General features: G+C 34.9%; 1 protein-coding gene across 2 annotated transcripts in view; it reads right to left on the bottom strand.

Moving 5' to 3' along the window:
* The window catches only part of LOC117922531 (regulator of telomere elongation helicase 1 homolog), a 41,256-nt gene extending 25,883 nt beyond the window's left edge, over nt 1–15,373 (bottom strand). The window contains exons 1-9 of one of the 2 annotated variants that reach the window (XM_034840671.1): nt 15,205–15,373; nt 10,640–10,899; nt 8,073–8,224; nt 3,209–3,290; nt 2,937–3,084; nt 2,482–2,644; nt 1,993–2,169; nt 1,625–1,740; nt 1,414–1,459 (exon numbers count right to left, since the gene is read on the bottom strand). In XM_034840671.1, coding sequence (XP_034696562.1) covers nt 1,414–1,459; nt 1,625–1,740; nt 1,993–2,169; nt 2,482–2,644; nt 2,937–3,084; nt 3,209–3,290; nt 8,073–8,224; nt 10,640–10,899; nt 15,205–15,306 — 1,246 coding nt within the window. In that variant the 5' untranslated portion in view covers nt 15,307–15,373. Of the gene's footprint in view, nt 1–1,413; nt 1,460–1,624; nt 1,741–1,992; nt 2,170–2,481; nt 2,645–2,936; nt 3,085–3,208; nt 3,291–8,072; nt 8,236–10,639; nt 10,900–15,204 lie in introns of those variants that run through there. The other variant, XM_034840672.1, reaches the window with a different exon arrangement.
* Nucleotides 15,374–17,572: the final 2,199 nt, after the last annotated feature.

Below are 17,572 nucleotides of genomic sequence, written 5' to 3' on the forward strand. Positions count from 1 at the left end.
CCACACGTGGCGCACATCCCCTCTAACTCCCTTAAGGCATCCCACAGATGGCTTCCATTTTTCTAGGCAGAAGCTTCTTCCTCTGAAGCATCTCGACCCTGAGTTAAACACCCTCTCTGCTTTGTCCTCAAATTCAAACTCCAGAAGCAAGAGATTTGCTCTCATATTTGACACCCAAAGATTCCCTTCCAAGAACCATGAGTTCTTCACCCACGACCCGAAGGAAACGGGGTCCGGAAGACGATCAAAGTCTCCTTCCCAAGAGCCCACAAGGCATCTGCCCAGCAATTCCTTGTTCCTATCCAGAGTTTCTTTCTCCATTTCTAGCCAGATGGCATCTCGAGGCGCGGGGCAATCCCTAAGAGGAGATGTGTCTCTGACTACACTACTGCTGGGCGAAGCCTGAGAAGGTAAGTGGTTTTTCAACAGAGCTCCTTTCCATTGAAGGGGAGAGACTCCCAAACTTCTCAGTTTACTAGCGAGAATTTTCCAACCTCCAACAAACCCTCTCCCTTCAGGAAAAGCCAATGAAAATCTTTTGTTCCCCGCATCTCTTACAATGCAAAACAAGAATCTCCCTGCTTTATTATTTCGAAGCTCCAGGCTGTATTCTCTATCTCCTTCCGACCATAGCTTCCTGAAGGGGGTTCTTTCCTTTAGCCCGCAACATGACTCAACCCCTTCTAGCAGCAGAGATAAACTTTTCCCTCCAAATTTGACCCATGAAGAAAACTTAGGGCCTCTTTCACAGATCTTACCGCTCACTTTTCCTTTGTGTTCTTCTATGCTAATCTCAAAAGTCTTCAACTCAACACCAAACCAGCACCTACCACCAGGGGATGTTACCGGCATTGTTCATCTAAAGCTGTATTTATTTATTTATAAGATTCAACAAACTGATGGCACCAGTCCAAAATTTTGTACCTGCTGCTTCTAATTTTGATATGATCAACTTCCTTTTTTTTATTTTTTCCATATTATATTAAATTAAAGGTAAAGGTGTGCAACACAACCTACTGATTATTATATTCTATGCAAATACCTTGCTATAACTATACCATAGGCTCATCGTATGAAAATACCTCATGATCTAAAGAAACTACATAGTCAAATTTAGCTGTCTCAATTCCTGAAAGATTAAACCAAAAACTCAAGTCCCTTTGGAGTTTCCTTCTTGATAAAGAATTATCATTAAGTTTGTGACTAATAATGCATGAGAACTAAAGTATTTCATTTAGAACATTACATTATAAACATGATTGATAATTTGATAACTGAAAAACTAACAGTAACAACAATAATTGAAATGAAAGATCATGATAGAAATCAAGAAAGAAAAATACAAACCAAACACAAAAAATAAAATAAAGTTCCCATCAAGCTTAATGGATTAAAAGAAAGTCCCTATGATACCTTTTAAGGCATCTGCAGCATTTGCTTCAACTTCCTGGACATGAACCTTAAATTGACAGACAATTTCAAAGACAGACAATTTCAAAGTCAGACAATCAGCTCATTGTTGGACAATGAAGACAAATGCAAGACATCCATTCTGAACTAATGATGCACCTGAAGTCCTACATGCTCCTCAGAATGGCAAAGACATAGCAAGTTTCAAACTTACACGATAGAATTTTGCATGAGCATTACCACCATCTCTGAAGATTATTTTAAGAATGTCACTCATGGTCTCTAGCCTGCAGATGGTACTCTTTGTCTTTTGGGCCACTCCTTTTGCATCTAAAGCATAGAAAAATATCTTATAAAAGACAAATTAAAGCAACAAAACTATTACCAATGTTCTAGAATATGAATCCCCCAAACTGTAAGCTGATTAATCATGAGAAAAATAAAAACATATAAAAGAATACATGTCTTTTTATAATAAAAAGTTAACCAGATGCACTTGGCCCATTTACAAAGGCACTAGTAAAAGTTGGCCCAGTTAGCAGAAATATCAGTAGTGCCAGCACAAAGACTGTTGGAGCTTACCTTCCTCAAGAAGCAAGGCAGCTTCCTCAATTATATCAATAAGCATGGTGGCAGTTTTGTGTGTAATATTTAAATCAGCTAGTAGTTCATAGATATAAGGCCCAGGCCTAGTAAAACCCAGTTCCTTGGACTCAATAGGCACTTCAGCAATCTGCTTCTCAAGCTTCAAAAGAAGTGCTGCATGTAATGCACAATTAAAAAGTGAGGAAATGTATCCACCAGTAAATACAATTACAATGACAGTGTGTCACCAGCAGAATGACTCATTTACAATGTGTCCTACAAAATTTTTTGCAAAAGCATTAAAATCTCAGCATGTAGTCGCCAGCATCACTATGGACCCAAAGAAACTGGTTACACACTAGCTAAGTAACCCAAAACCATTTTAGAAAAACAGTGCCAAAATGCATTGCAAAACACTTGTAATGATTAATGAATGGCAACTTCAATATACATTCAGCATTTAATGAAAAGCATAATTTGACTTGCCTCTAAGAATAGCAAAATTATCTGGATTACATGATTTATCATTTGCTTTTTCAATTTCCCTCCTTGATATAGAAAGGTCAACACAATTTTTTGCTTCAGAAATGCAAGCTGTCAGAAGCCAAGAAGGCAAGTCAAAAGAGGCTGCATCTGCACACAAGCCTTCCTGCATTTCATGAGACACACAATTTATTTTTTATAGTGGCTGAGTTCACAAAGAACACAAATCAATAAACCTGCATTAGCTTCTGTAAATAACTCATTTATTATCACACAAATAAGCTCCAAACATTGACAAGCAAAAAAAAATGAGGAAAAGAAACAAGTGTTCAAGAACCAACTTACATCTTTTTTTAATATGCAAACAATAAATGTATGTTGGTTTAAGGACCAACATGCATAATCTCTAAATTTCTCCAGGAAAAAAAAAAGTAAAAAAGAACTGCAGTTTCCTGTACCAGGTTGTGAGCTTCATCAAATATGAGTATGCTGTTATTCCAACAAACGCTAAGAGATTTTCTGTTGCCACGATCAATGAGATAGTTATAAGGTGCGAATAAAATATCAACAACCTTATGAAGCTCTCGTGATACATAATAAGGACACCTACAAGAGCAAACAAAATACAAAAAAATTAGTATAATTCTGACTTGCAAAATGAGGAAAACATATTTCTGAAGGAAACTTTATCTTTTTGGTCCAAAGAGACAATATAATCAAGAAAACCTACGGTCCATTGCTTCTTCCAATATTGACCAAGTCCTCTATGTCAATAGGGTCATCTCCAAGACCAGGATTGTACTTCATGAAATCTAAACAAAAAAATAAAACAAGAAAAAAAAAAAGAAAGGCATAAAGGAAAGTCAGACCTGTTTGGAATAATAGTTAGATCACAACATCAAGAATTTTTTTTTTTCTGAACAGTTAAAGTTTCTATACATCAAGAAGAGCTTCAGATTTTAGAGATAGAGTAGTTCAAAATTTCAACACCATCTGTAGAACCTTCAAAAAGATAGTTCAGGTAGAATACCAACATTTTCATCATCAGAACCTTTTTCTGATCTTTTTAGTTCAAAGCATGGATGTGGCAACGAACACGTAGATATATCTAGGGCAAAAGGAATAAAATAAACGACATTAAATGTTCTGCTGAGTTCCAGGTATAGGCTCTCCTACATGAGATTGAATGAATAAAAAAATGATTTGTGGGTGTGTCTACTTTGCTGGTTAACCAATTGCTGATTTATGAATTGCTGGACTTAACGAGCTCCTCAAATCCCATTAAGCCATTCTATTATATTTTTTTTTTGATAAGTAAGCACAGAATTCATTCAAAAGAGGCAAATTAGCCCCAAAGTATACAAGGAGTATACATGGCAGCTAAGACCTTACAAGCAAAAAACCAAAAACCCACCACCCCTTACCACTCCAGGAATCCTATAAGGGAATGTGGCTCCTCACCAATATACAATTTAGCCCAACCCCAAATGTTACATACAAAAGAATATTTAAGCCTCTGAATTGCTAACTTCTCCCCCTAAAAGCTAATCTATTCCTTTCCTTCCAAACCGTCCAAAAAATAAATAACGGAATGGAATTCCAAAGTTTTTTCCTTTTTTCCCCACAAAAGCACCCCTCCAACTATATAAAACCTCCTTTACAGTTTTAGGAAAAGCCCACTGAACCCCAACTAATCCCAAAACTAAATCCCACAACACTCTGGCCACTGTACAATGAATAAGAATGTGATTTGCATTTTCCTCTTCACCAGCACACAAAAAACAGTGATTGGGAAGCTACCACCCTCTCTTCTGGAGCCTATCAAGAGTCAATATCTTCCCCCAAGTGGCTTCCCACGCAAAAAAGCCCACCAGGGAGTATACATGAGTCACCAAAAAACAGGAAACAAAAGAGGCAAGCACTCACCAACCCTCAACAAGAGCCCAACCAATCAACAAAGTTGATTAAAGAAAAGGGTCCTACATCTAAACAAGACTTAGCCCAAGAGAAGAGATTACAAACAAAAGAATTTTTCATTCTTTGAATCGACAAAACCTCATTATCAAAAACTATCATGTTTTTTTCCTTCCAAACCGTGCAAAATAAACAGAGAGGAGCTGCCCGCCAAACCTTTCTACGCTTCTTGTCCACAAAGGAAGCAAACCAACCTAAGAGAGTGTCTCTAACCATGAGTGGAAAGACCCAATTAACACCAAACAAAGAAAACAAGAGATCCCACAAAACCCTCGCCTTGGAGCAATGAACACGGATGTGATTTATCGTCTCCTCTTCAGCACAACACAAGAAGCACCTATTAGCTAAGTTCCAGCCCCTTCTCTTGAGTTGATCTTGGGTAAGAACCTTCCCCCATGAAGCTTCCCAAGCAAAAAAACCCACATTTGTAAGAACATAAGGGCTTCAAATAATGTTCCACGGAAACGGGACTGCACAGCTATGATCAAGGGAATTATAAAGGGATTTTACAGAAAAAATCTCATTCTTCGACACTTTCCATACCACCCTGTCCTCCACACCAGCAGTTAGCCTCTTTCCTTGAAGGGTGGAAAGGAGTCTCTCCACCACCTCCCAATCATTGAAAGATCTAGAGAAACGGGGAATCCATCCCCCCACTTCCCCCAAAGAATCCCAGCAATCCGCTACCCACGCATTTTTAGAGCCATCTAGGACAAAGAAAGAGGGAAAAGCCTCACAAAGGGAATTATTCCCGCATCAAATGTCCTTCCAAAATCTCACCCTTTTGCCATCCCCCACAGAGAAGGAGACATTTTTAAGCAGCAAAGAACCTTCCTTTCTAATTTCCTTCCAAAACCCCACCCCAAAGCCCTCCCTAACCTCACAGGAGCTCCACCCTCCATCTTCTTCCCCAAACTTCCTACTAATTATAAGCTTCCACAAGGACTCCCTTTCAACCGCAAAGCGCCAACTCCATTTGCACAAAGGGGCCCTATTGAGGATAGAAAGATTTCTAATCCCCAATCCACCCTTCTTTTTATGAGAACAAACAACAACCCACTTTACAAGATTGGGTCTCTTCTCCAATGCTCCCCCACCCCAAAGAAAATCCCTTTGGATTTTCTCAAGTCTCAATTTAACAACTCTTGGCATTAACTTAAAATTTATTACTTTTTTTTTTTTTTTGATAACTGAGGAACCTTCCATGGCCAAGTCCTTAAGACTCTCAAGATGCTGATCGTCCCATAACAACCAACACCAAGTAATTCAGGGTATCATCAATGGCAAAATTCGAACCCAAAACCATACGTCACTTATTGGGACCTCACTTCCCAATGTTTGCCCTAACCAACCGGGCTATCCTAACAGGTTATTACTTATTTTTTACTTTTAGGTATTAAGGTAGTTTGGTAAAGTTAACTTAAAACTTATTATAAATCATCAAATTGACACATTTACCCTTATTAATTTTAACTAATATTTATCCTCATTGATTTTAACTCATATTTATTTTGATTAATTTTAAGTAATAAATTTATTTATTAAATATTCATATTTAAATATTGTGGATACATAAAATAACCATGAAATATTTATTTTAAAAAGGGAGTTATGGATGTTGAATCATAGTTCTAAAATATACTCTCACTAGTACTGGCAAATGAGGCTAAAAAATTTTGAGACTAAGAATAAGTTAATTATTTTAACTTAATTTTTAAGATTATTTTTTACTTTAAGTCGTAACATTAAGTTATTTTGTCAAACATGTTTAATCTACTTAATGACTTAAATTAAGTTATTAAGTCATTAAGTTAATTTACCAAACATTCTCCCAGTCTTATGCTTTTTAGATCTTTCTTAAACAAATAATCCCCATTTTAATACAAAAGTTAGGGAAACTGAAGATTGGATGTGTATTTTGTTGTTATATAATTTTTTTTTTTTTTTTTTTGATAGGTGAAGTAGAAGATCTATTAAAAGAGAGATGCCAAAAGAGTGATTCAAGGTATACAATACCTATACACCCACCGCCAAAATGGCCAAAAGAGGAAAAGAAAACATCCAAACACTGTTGTTATATAATGACAATGGCATAGTATGCAACCGCACACCATGCACAATCTTGGGTTCAATTCCTACCACAGGTTGAATGCCCTGGATTACCTGGTGCTGGTTATGGTGGGCACAGTCAGCACCCCAAGGTTTGGGTCCCCATGGAGAGTTCAAAGAACTCGACCATGGAAGGTACCTTGGTTATCAAAAAGATAAAAAATTTAAAATAGTATGGAACCTCACACTGATTATAGTTAAATTTTGCACATCTTTTAAAATGATTTAGGACTCCTTGTGAAGTGCCGCAACAAAGTACTGTTTTTTGAGTTTATGAGCTACATGAAAAAAAATTTACTACTAAAGAGTAGGGAAGATCACTGCCTAAATACTGTAGCACTCTCAAAAGATGGTGGGATCAGTTACCACAATATTAACCTTTTACTGCTATTTGCGAGCAACAGAAGCGCCTTCTAATCTTCATGGTTTGAAGATTGTTAACCTAATATACATTGTGAGCTCCAATCCTAACAGCTTAAGTTTTTAGAAAAGTTGGCAGTCTAACATAGCATCAGAAACATCAACCTGCAACCATTCTATCATGCCTAATAAATCTGCCACAATTTTCCCTAAATCCTAAGCAATCCTAAAGAAATACACTGCTGAAACTCTGTTTAAAACGTAATCATCCTCCTGCAATTCAACCTAAGCCTTACCCAGAAACCACTTTACACCCTAACCCTAACTAATCTGTTGTAAGTCTCTAATCACTTTGAATCACCCTCACTAAACTTCTGTGAGTCTCAAATCACTTTGAACCTGGTAATTTTTTTTAATTTCTACCCTTCTTTTCAGCAAATCAGATCTACTTGTCTACCTTGATTTTTTCCTATTTTCTGTTTGGTTCACCTATTCAGATATCTTCTTCTGTGACTTTCTGTTTGCCACTAGCTGTTTCTTCTGGTTGCTTGCTGATTCTCCTCTAGAATTGGGTTTTCAAACAAATGCAGGAATGATGAAATAAGTGATATGATAGCATTACCACACAGTTTTAGCAAAATGACCTCAAATGTTTCCTTAGAGCATGTGGAATTGGTTTTCTTGGTACCATCGTAAGCTTGACATGGATTTTTTTTTTTTGATGGGCACTAAAATTTATACATATATATACATGAAAAAAAGAAACTACTTGTGCAGAGAGTGAGTTCTCCTTAGCTCAAATGCAGTCAATATAGCACAACTTAAACCTCAAGGCATTGCAAAAGGCAGATATTGGCAGTTAGAATGCAATGAAAGCGGTGACATTCATTATATATTGTTCTAATAAAAAAAAATATTCATTATATAGTGTAATATTCAGGATGAGTCCAGAATAATATAGCAATTTGCAATGTTCATGACAACCAAAAACATTCGGCCAGTATGTCACAGCTTCAGTTATAATTTACACGACTCTGCCAATGACCAAAGGGAATCCAAAATTCCACAAATATAGTATGAGAACCCTTATTTGTGTTAGATGATCAAATAGAGAATAAAATAAAAACCATGCACATGTTAGAATGAATTACCTGAAACACGAGAATAATGACCACAGTAACCCTTTTTTGTGCGCTTTCTGCAAAGTGAATGGCAAGCATTTGTTTGTGCTCTTCCGCGAAGTAAACTCACTTCTTCATGAATGCACAACTGTTCCCGAGATCCTAACACCACCATCTTTGGCCTGCACATTCTCTAATATTGAGCAAGATAAGTTTCTATGATACTAAATTGTATATGGCATCATGAGCAACAAATTTTCCCAACTTAAAAAAAATGACGACCAATTGTTTAAGCAGAACAAACAATAATCATCCCTACCCCCAGACTTCTAATTCTCACAATTTTATCAGTAAAACAAGCACATATTTTTCCCATGCATTCCAACTTATAATAACAACGCTAATTCAACATTGAACCTTCACGAATTCATCATTGAAACTATCAGCACAGAAAACAGCTGGTCAAGTTTTGCCTTTTCATCCCAACCATCAAGACAGTGATCGAGGTAAGTATATGTTGTCTTCATGCAAATAAATATTAAGAGCAAAACCAAGCACTTTTTTGATAAGCACACAGACAATAGCATTAATAGAAAGATAAAGATAATACAAAAGGATACAGCTAAGGCACTCCAAAGTACACAGGTAGTATACAAAGGTCACCACGGGAAGAGAACAATGAAAGGAGGGCATTCAAAAGACAAAACACCTGCCACATCTACTTGACTCCTAACCAATTAACAAAATTGACCATAGACATGGTATTCCCTGCTAAATGATGCCCAACGAAATCGATCAAGAACTTCTACAAATTGTCATCTGGAAATCCCTCGATCAATTACTTTGTTAATGTTTTTCCCAACTACAAAATAAACTGCCAAGGGAAACAGGCCAAAGTTGACATATACCCACAGTACCAGAAGTAGAAAATTTTATCAGGGGGCAACCTTAAACATAAGACCAAGAAAAATTTTTAGCTAATAACTCCAAAATCTTAATAATAACTCTATTCCACAGATTTGCAATTCTTTTCCATAAGTTTTCGTACTTTGATTATTATCACTCAAGAAACAACCACTTCCACACATAACAACCAAAAAAGATATATAACATCTGAGTACAAACATATGATATATGCAATTAAGTAATCTTAGTGAACTATTATCACAATATAAAAGAAGATTCAAGTTAAAAAATATTTCAAAAATTGTGTTCAAACATTCCACTAGAAGTCTTTAAAAAATTAGTAATTTCACCATAAAATTTTAATAAGAAATCTTACAAATAAAAAGTCAAAAAGCCCTCAATAAATTTTGCAATCCCCAAAAACAAAGTAGATTGGGATAATGCATTTTTTTCAAAGCTATCAATAGTATAATAGGACCAGAATGTTTTCATTTAAGAATTATCAATAATTTTGCAACACCACAACATTTGTTTTAGAGGAAAATATTTTTTCTTCAAATAATTGAAGAGTAATTATTTATTGGGTCCAGTGAGAAGATCTATCAACCTGGTGAAATGATCTACCACTCTAATTTCTCACTCAGCAATTTTTTTAGAGGGGGTAAATAAAGGCATATCAGACATTTGAATCTCCTACATGAAGCATCGGATTGAAACTATCCAGGTCAGGGGGTATCAGGTTCCCATACACCATCATACACAACAAAAAGAAAAGGAAAAAAAATAAAATTGCTAGTTGGATGAAATACAGATTCTTAGAAAATCTGACAAGTTAGATTCTCAAAAAGTTCCTTACCTATCAAAAGTTCCCCATTGACTCCATACAAGTGGAAAGTTCCAAAAGTACCTTCCTCCATTATTATATTCAAAAGTTCATGCCAAACAGTATTCTAGTTTTTAATAACTACCTCACTAAAATATCTACACAAAGTATGCCACCTTTTACTTTGCTTTGCACTCATTTCCTAAACTTGAACTTATCCTTATTACCAATGATTACATGTGTCCATAATGAGTGTATACGTGTTACAAGGATACTATGCTGCCCTTTCCCATGTACTTCACGCATGCCTCTTAGCAGTCACCCTTAAAGAAACAAATGCACGAGGATAGGTAGGTTTATGTAGGCCTAACTAAACAAGTAGGCACTTTACCAGCTTTAGTAGGTGTTTTAAATTGAGATGAAAAACAGAATAGATAAACAATTACAAATGAATCTATTAAATACATAACATCAAAGAGAAGAAAAAATCAATAGAAGAAACCTCAAACATAAGAATCATTCTGCTGTTAAACTTGAAAGTATCATGAAGAAGCCAAGGGCACATCTCATTAGAATTAAAGAAATGGAATTCAAAGGGATCAAATAGGAAAAACAGCAAGGGGTCTTGTCTGGCATAGAACCAGAACAAGGGAGGAGGGAGTTGTTTTCCAGTAGCATTAATAAAGGAATAAGTATTGTTAATAAGTTATCTGCATAAGACTTTGAACACCCTGCATCAACACATGTCATCATAAAGAACTCACCACCCTGGATCCGCATGTGTCATTATGAATAAGCCCAACTGAAAGGCAGTAATATCAGGTTTTATCAAATGATTAAAACATCAATAACTAAAGAAATCTCTGACCTGTAACTGGTCCTTTTTAATTCTTGAATCACTTGCCGGAGCTGGCTATGAGTGCGTGATGCATATATTATGGTGGGTAGATTTGTTTTTGCAGACTGTGAGTGTGGAACATCTGAATGTTGGCTTCCCATAATATGACCATTCCATTCACTCCTGCCAGTTGAGAAACCACCCAAACTCTTCCTCCAAGCCAATGTAGCACAAAGAAGGCACAAAGTTTTCCCAGTTCCAGTAGGACTCTCCAAAAGTGCATTACATCTCTGCAAAGCCGTGAATATACAAGCATATGGGATATTTAGGTAACAACAATAACAATAATAGTAAAAATTTCTTACTGTATAGGTTATAATCATTATTATTAGTACATGTGTTACATCATCCGCATTTGAGGAGCTGAATTTGCATGATCTGCCTTAAATTGGAGAGCTGTACCAAGTGAGGTGACTTGAATACTAAATTTGCTTCAAGGCTAGACTGGTTCCTTGTTTCAGAGGAATGAGCATTGGGAGAGTCACTTTAGTGGACTGTGTTACAGAGTGTCCTACCCAAGCCAGTCTCTAATCAATCCCCAATTTTGCTAGCCAGAGGTAGGGTGCGAAGCAAAACCCCATTCGGGTTTGAAAATATGTGACTAAGAGCAAGGGCTTTAGAAAACCGGTGGACAGGTTATAATGTCAGAGGCTCTTTCAGTCATGTGTTGGTTTGGAAATTGAAAGCATTGAAACATGACCTAAAAGCTTGGAACAAAGAGGTGTTTAGGAATGCCGCAATTAGGAAAGCAGGGGCCTTGAATCAAATCAGGTTATGGGACTCTATGGAGAGCAAGATAGTCCTTTGTATAGGAGAGGTTGAAGCTAGAAGGCTGGCTGTGAAAGAGCATAACAAATGGGTCATTTTGGAAGAAATCTCTTGGAGACAAAAGTTGAGAGAGCTACAGTTGAGGAAGGGAGATAAAAACACTGGTTATGTCTATAAAATGATCAATGCTTGGAGAATAAGGAAATACATGGCTAGAGCTACAGCAAATGGAGCTTGGCTATCCGAGGATGCAAACATAAAGGAGGGGGTTGCAAATGCCTTTCATAGTTCATTTGCTTAGGCAAAGAACTGGACGCCTAGCTTCGGCAAGATGTCTTTCAGTTCTTTAAAGAGTGTAGAATCAGGGAGCTTGGAGGTTCCTTTCTCAAATAAGGAAGTTTTTTCAACTCTGTCAAGCTTGAGTAGGGACAAACTCCCAAGTTAGATGTGTTCACTAGGGGCTTTTGGCAGTATTATTGAGACATTGTAAAATATGAGGTGATGGGCTTCTTTAGAGAGTTTTTTGAGTGTTCTTCTTTTGTAAGAAGTTTAAATGCTACTTTCTTGGTCTTCATCCCGAAGAAAGGAGAGCTAAGGACCTGAAAGACCACAGAACCAACAGTTTAGTGGGAGGGTTACCTAAGCTTTTAGTGAAAGCATTGGCTAACAGACTGAAGAAAGTCATGGCCAAAGTATTTTTCGATTTTCATCATGCTTTTGTAGAGGGCAAATAAATTTCGGAAGCAACTCTTATCACAAATGAAGCAATAGACTCAAGGTTGAAAAGCTCCATTTCCAAAGTTATATGTAAACTCAATATTCAGAAGGTTGGTTTTTTTTCTTTTTTCTTTTTTTACCCTCCATGGCCAAGCCCTTAGGACTCTCAATATTAAGAAAGTTTATCATCACATCAATTGGAGTTTCGTATTGGTAATCATGGAAAAAATGGACTTTGATCAAAAGTAGGTGGAATGGATGAAGTGCCATATGTCATCAGCCAATTTCTCTATTATAGTTTATGGACCCGCACAAATGTTTTTTAGAGCTCTAGGGCTTAAGGCAGGGAATCCCCTCTCTTTTTATCTGTTTATTTTAACTATGGAGGCTCTCAATTGTCTAATTAAGAAGGCAAGGGAAAGAGATTTCATATCTGGCTTTAAGGTGGGGAGGAAAAGTCGTAATGGTGTTGAGGTGTCTGACCTATTATATGTCGATGATATTATCATTTTCTTTAAGGCAAGCTAAGAGCAGTTGTAATATCAGAACTAGACCCTCTTGTGGTTTGAAGCGATTTTTAGGCTGAAAATCAATTTGGAGAAAAATAAATTGATCCCAATCAAAAGGGTAGATAATATGGAAGAGCTAGCTTTTAAATTAGGTTGTCTTGTGGGGCAGCTTCCTTCCACATATTTGGGTCTTCCTTTGAAATCTTCTTTTAAATAGGCAACAGTCGAGGATGTGATGGAGGAGAGCTTTTAGAAAAGGTTGAATATGTGGAAAAGCCAGTATTTGTTGAAATAGGGGAGGCTCACTCTAATTAAAAGCACCCTATCTAGCTTGTCGATCCATTACATGTTCTTATTGGTGATTCCAAGAAGAGGAAGCTTAACACTTGAGAAGATCCAAAGAGGCTTCCAAGGCGGAGGGGGTGCTCTTGAGAAGCTCAATTGATGCGTACTTCCAAGGGAAAAGTCCCTCCTTCAAAAAGAACTTGCTTGCTGATACTCAAAAACACTCTTGGAAGCATCAAATCCATATTCTAACAATATATGATGTAAGGAAAATGTTGCTCTTACAAGTTACAACAAACTCCACATGAAGGCATATCCCAACTATTGTAGCAAGGGATGTCTTGAAACTAGTAAAACAATGGCTGTCATTTAGTATTTTAAATAGTAATAGAATGGTGCTAGGTTAGAATTTCGAAGGCACTTTATAGTGAAATTAGTAGTTTTATTGCATAGTTGTGCAGTACATGCTTCCTGATGATGAATAAAGTGAAACGAATGCACAAATGAGATCATTTAACTACTGGAAAATAGATGAATATCAATCCCTGAAACAACCCTATACAGTGTACCCTAGTGATAGCATTGTCTCTAACTCCAAGACATACTTACAAAGCTTGCCAATCCAAAATCATATCAGAGTTATCATCTATCAATATGAGGAGATGTCATACTATCATTGAACCAAAACAGAAGTACTCAGTAACCATGTTCTTGGATTTTATAACAATAAGATCCCAAACACATTAAGATCATTCTCAATCATCAAACTTTGACCATATTTTGAGTGGCAAAAAAGGCAAGATACAATTTCAGCAATTTAAATCAGATCTGCCTGGTGATCATATTCTTTTCACTTGATACTAAGATGGTCCAACCCATGCTGAAACCTTCTTACTAGAAAATCTATATCATGAATATTAAACAGAATTCTGAATCAGAACTGTGCGGTGAGCAATATCCCTCACTTGATAAAATTATGATGCATACTAAAAAGCTTCTCACTAACAAATATCAAAATGAAAATATGTTACCCAGCGCCTTTGAAATCAGAACTACTATCCACCGAGTTATTTCAGTTGGTAACAACATGGTCCAAGTGCATAGCCCCTATTTTGCATATCAAAATAATGATATCTTATACATTACTCAGAATAAACCATTTTTCTATGGTCTTTATTTGGAGTAAATCAAAATTAGCTAATCATCATATTCTTTCGATGGATAACAAACAATTCAAACTTGAAAAACATCTTTCTCTGAAACATACTAAAACCATCTGTATAGAAACCTAGATCGTAAGATTAAACACATGAAAACACATAACTCTTTCATTACACCACACAAAAAAAGCTGCAATCCATTCCAAACTAAACCGGAGTCACTTCCAACTGAAATAAAATGTGAATCGCATTACTTAGTAGAGATGTAAAATTGTTTTCTCAAAACACATTGAAATGCTACTGAGCACATTTTTCTGTTAACTACATGTGATATACATTCCATTGCTATGAGTGTCCTTCATAGCATACTTAAAAAAACTTAACACAAACCCATATCGTGAATATCAAAATAATAGATAACATTAATATTAGAAGTCTAAACTAGGGTTACCAAATAACCATGTTGAGAACAATATGGTCCAATACAGGCTGTTGCTCTATCAGCCTACTTTCTGACAACCACCCATAGACCATAATCTTTCAATTAAGAGGATTTTATCCAAAACATACTAAAAGGCTTCTTCATTAGCATCCTCGCCTTGAAAAATTATCAATCTTACACAGCATGAAACAATCAGACCACACATAATCTTACTGATGGTTGCCACCTAAAACATAATCAATTTCGACATTTAACAAGGGCATACAGAACATCCAACCTAAAACACAGTAACAGGCTAAGAAAAGCCTCTTCAGTTAAGAAAAAAAATTTCCGATTTTTAAATACCAAAATTGAAGAGATATCATGCAATCGACTCACAAAATCAGAACAACCCAGTAACCATAATCTTTCAACTGATACAAATGTGGTCCAAAACACACAAACAATCTTTTCAATCCGAAACCCATATTACAAAAATACCAAAATGAAGGCAAATCAAAAAACAAACTAAACGTGAAGCTATGCTCTTTTCCACCTTACTTAAATCAGAATCAGCTCTCCAACTAAATGCCAATTCCAACAATTATTATAAATATATATGTATAAATCCTAACAACATTTTTCGACGTTCAAATTTTGTTTCTCAAAACTTACTTCTTGAAGAGATTGAATGACTTTTTCCATGTAAACTAGCTGGCAATCATAGGCCTCGAAAGGGAAGTCCACATCGATTCCTCTGATCTTGTATATTGGCATTGTTTTCTGGGTTATGAACGAGACGACGGTCCGTCAAACCCTAAAGCCTAGCAAAAAGGGTTCCTCCGAGGATGATGCCTGTATTTTCCCGCCACGAAATGGTTTGGGTCAGACTTCCAATCAAACGACGCCGTTTAGAGATTAGACACCTCAATTAGAAATATAACAATACTTTTTCTTTTGGTTAAAATTGATGAAATAATTCCTAAATTATGCTTCTCATGTTTTTACTTAAGTAATCTATTTTTTACATAAATATCATTTATTATTTCAAGTATTAACCGTAGGTTTAAAAAAAAAATGTTATTTTTACTAAAAAATAACGGGGGTATTTTTATCAAAATGAAACAAAAAATACAAGGGGTTAAATTTCAAAATTTGGGTTTTCATTTACCATTTTAATCAAATAATTCTTTTCTTTTTCATGTCTCTAATTAATTAAGAAAATGTATATAAAATTTGAAATCTCAATCTCGATACTATTGAATAAAATAAGATTATGATATAAATAAATAAGGTAAATATGTAAATAAATGTGGTCGTATTTAAATACAAGTAAATGAAATTTAAGTATAACAAATGAGACCATTTTTATCATAAAAATCTGATATAAATTATTGTAATTTGGTCCAACAAAATGATGATAATAATATACTTTTCAAATAATGTAACAATTATGAAAATTTCAATCGCTCATGTAATTTGTGGAGCAATCCTAAATTTGAATAATGTAATAAAATATATTAAATTTATTAAAGAATAGTTCTTAGGAACTCTCAAAGCTCGAGAGAGTATCATTATGATCAAAATGATAACAATTAAATATAATGATCATAGTAGTAAATATGAGTACATTGTGAAGAAGGATGATATGGCTTCTCAATTGAAAGGAATATGTGAAGTTAACCTAATTCACCCAGGCTAACAACCTAAGGAGGGTGAATTAGGTGAGGTTAATTTTTTAGCCAAATGAATGCAAAAGACTATAGTTAAAGATAATGAGCAATTAAAACAACAATAGAGTAAATTGAGAAAAAGGATGAGAGTTACACAAGATTTATAGTGTTTCATCTAAAACCCGGCATACGTCCACTTTCCTCAAACTTTTAGTAAATTTGACAAAATTGAATAATTATTTGTTTTTCATTTTTAGGTTTTACAACAAGAAAAAAAAAAAGTTACGATCTCATTGATTATTGATTTTACATGTATTGATGAGATTGAATTTTGGATAGTTGACGAGGATGAGTAAGAAGAGTTAGATCTTAAAGAAATGGAAAATCTTTTGTTTGAAAAAGGATTCAATTCCAATAAATGGAACAAAAGGTACAACTTCTTACATTGGTTAGTAGAATATGTAAAGTTACCAAATTTCAATAATTAATATTTTTTTTTTCAAAAATGTTTTTTCTTTGGTATACATTTAATATTTTTGTAGATGACAAGGATGATGATGACATGGCTCTAGAATGGGCTAATTTGGAAAACTTTTGTGATTCATATGTTCATTTGGAATCTTCATATTTCAATCTTTGAGATAAATGAAGGCATGCCATTTATATTTATCAACATGGAAAACTCTTCATGGATTACTTAAATATTGGCATGTTATATTTTGAGTAACTATTTAAGGGTTGTGGTGGACATTTGTATTATGTATAATATGTTAACAACTTTTTGAGATTTCAGTCATTATTACTTATTTACCTATATATGGATGTCATATAGTAATGTTTTGGTAAATATTATATTGATTTACATTAATGAAAGCATAACATTTTATATTATGTTAGAGATATATATGATATATGGTGACTCCTACAGATAAAAAAATTTGGTGAAAAAATTCAATAAATAGAGGAGTTGTTAAAATTTATGTAGAATTTATCAAATTTATTTTCTTGTAATTATTTTAATTCTAACTATATATAGATTATATATTTATGATATTACTGGTATTAGAGAAAGTTAATGTTATCCTTAATTTAAATATTGATATTTATCTATTTATTATATATTAGTTTGAATTAGAATATATAGAAATTGAATTAGAGTAGGAGATAAAGTTTGAATTATAGTAGAACTCAAATATTATTTGTATATAAATATCTATCGTTAACCATGAGAATGGTATGCCATCTTTTCTTTCTCTATATGGTATTAAAGCCTCCAAATCTTAAACCCTAGTATGAACTTGGAGCAAATTTAAGGTGCAGGGCTTCTGAACTTGGAGCAAATTCGCCTCCTCCTTTGCCCTTACTTGCAA

The sequence above is a fragment of the Vitis riparia genome, chromosome 9, assembly GCF_004353265.1.
Source record: "Vitis riparia cultivar Riparia Gloire de Montpellier isolate 1030 chromosome 9, EGFV_Vit.rip_1.0, whole genome shotgun sequence".
In the NCBI taxonomy this organism is placed as follows: domain Eukaryota; kingdom Viridiplantae; phylum Streptophyta; class Magnoliopsida; order Vitales; family Vitaceae; genus Vitis; species Vitis riparia.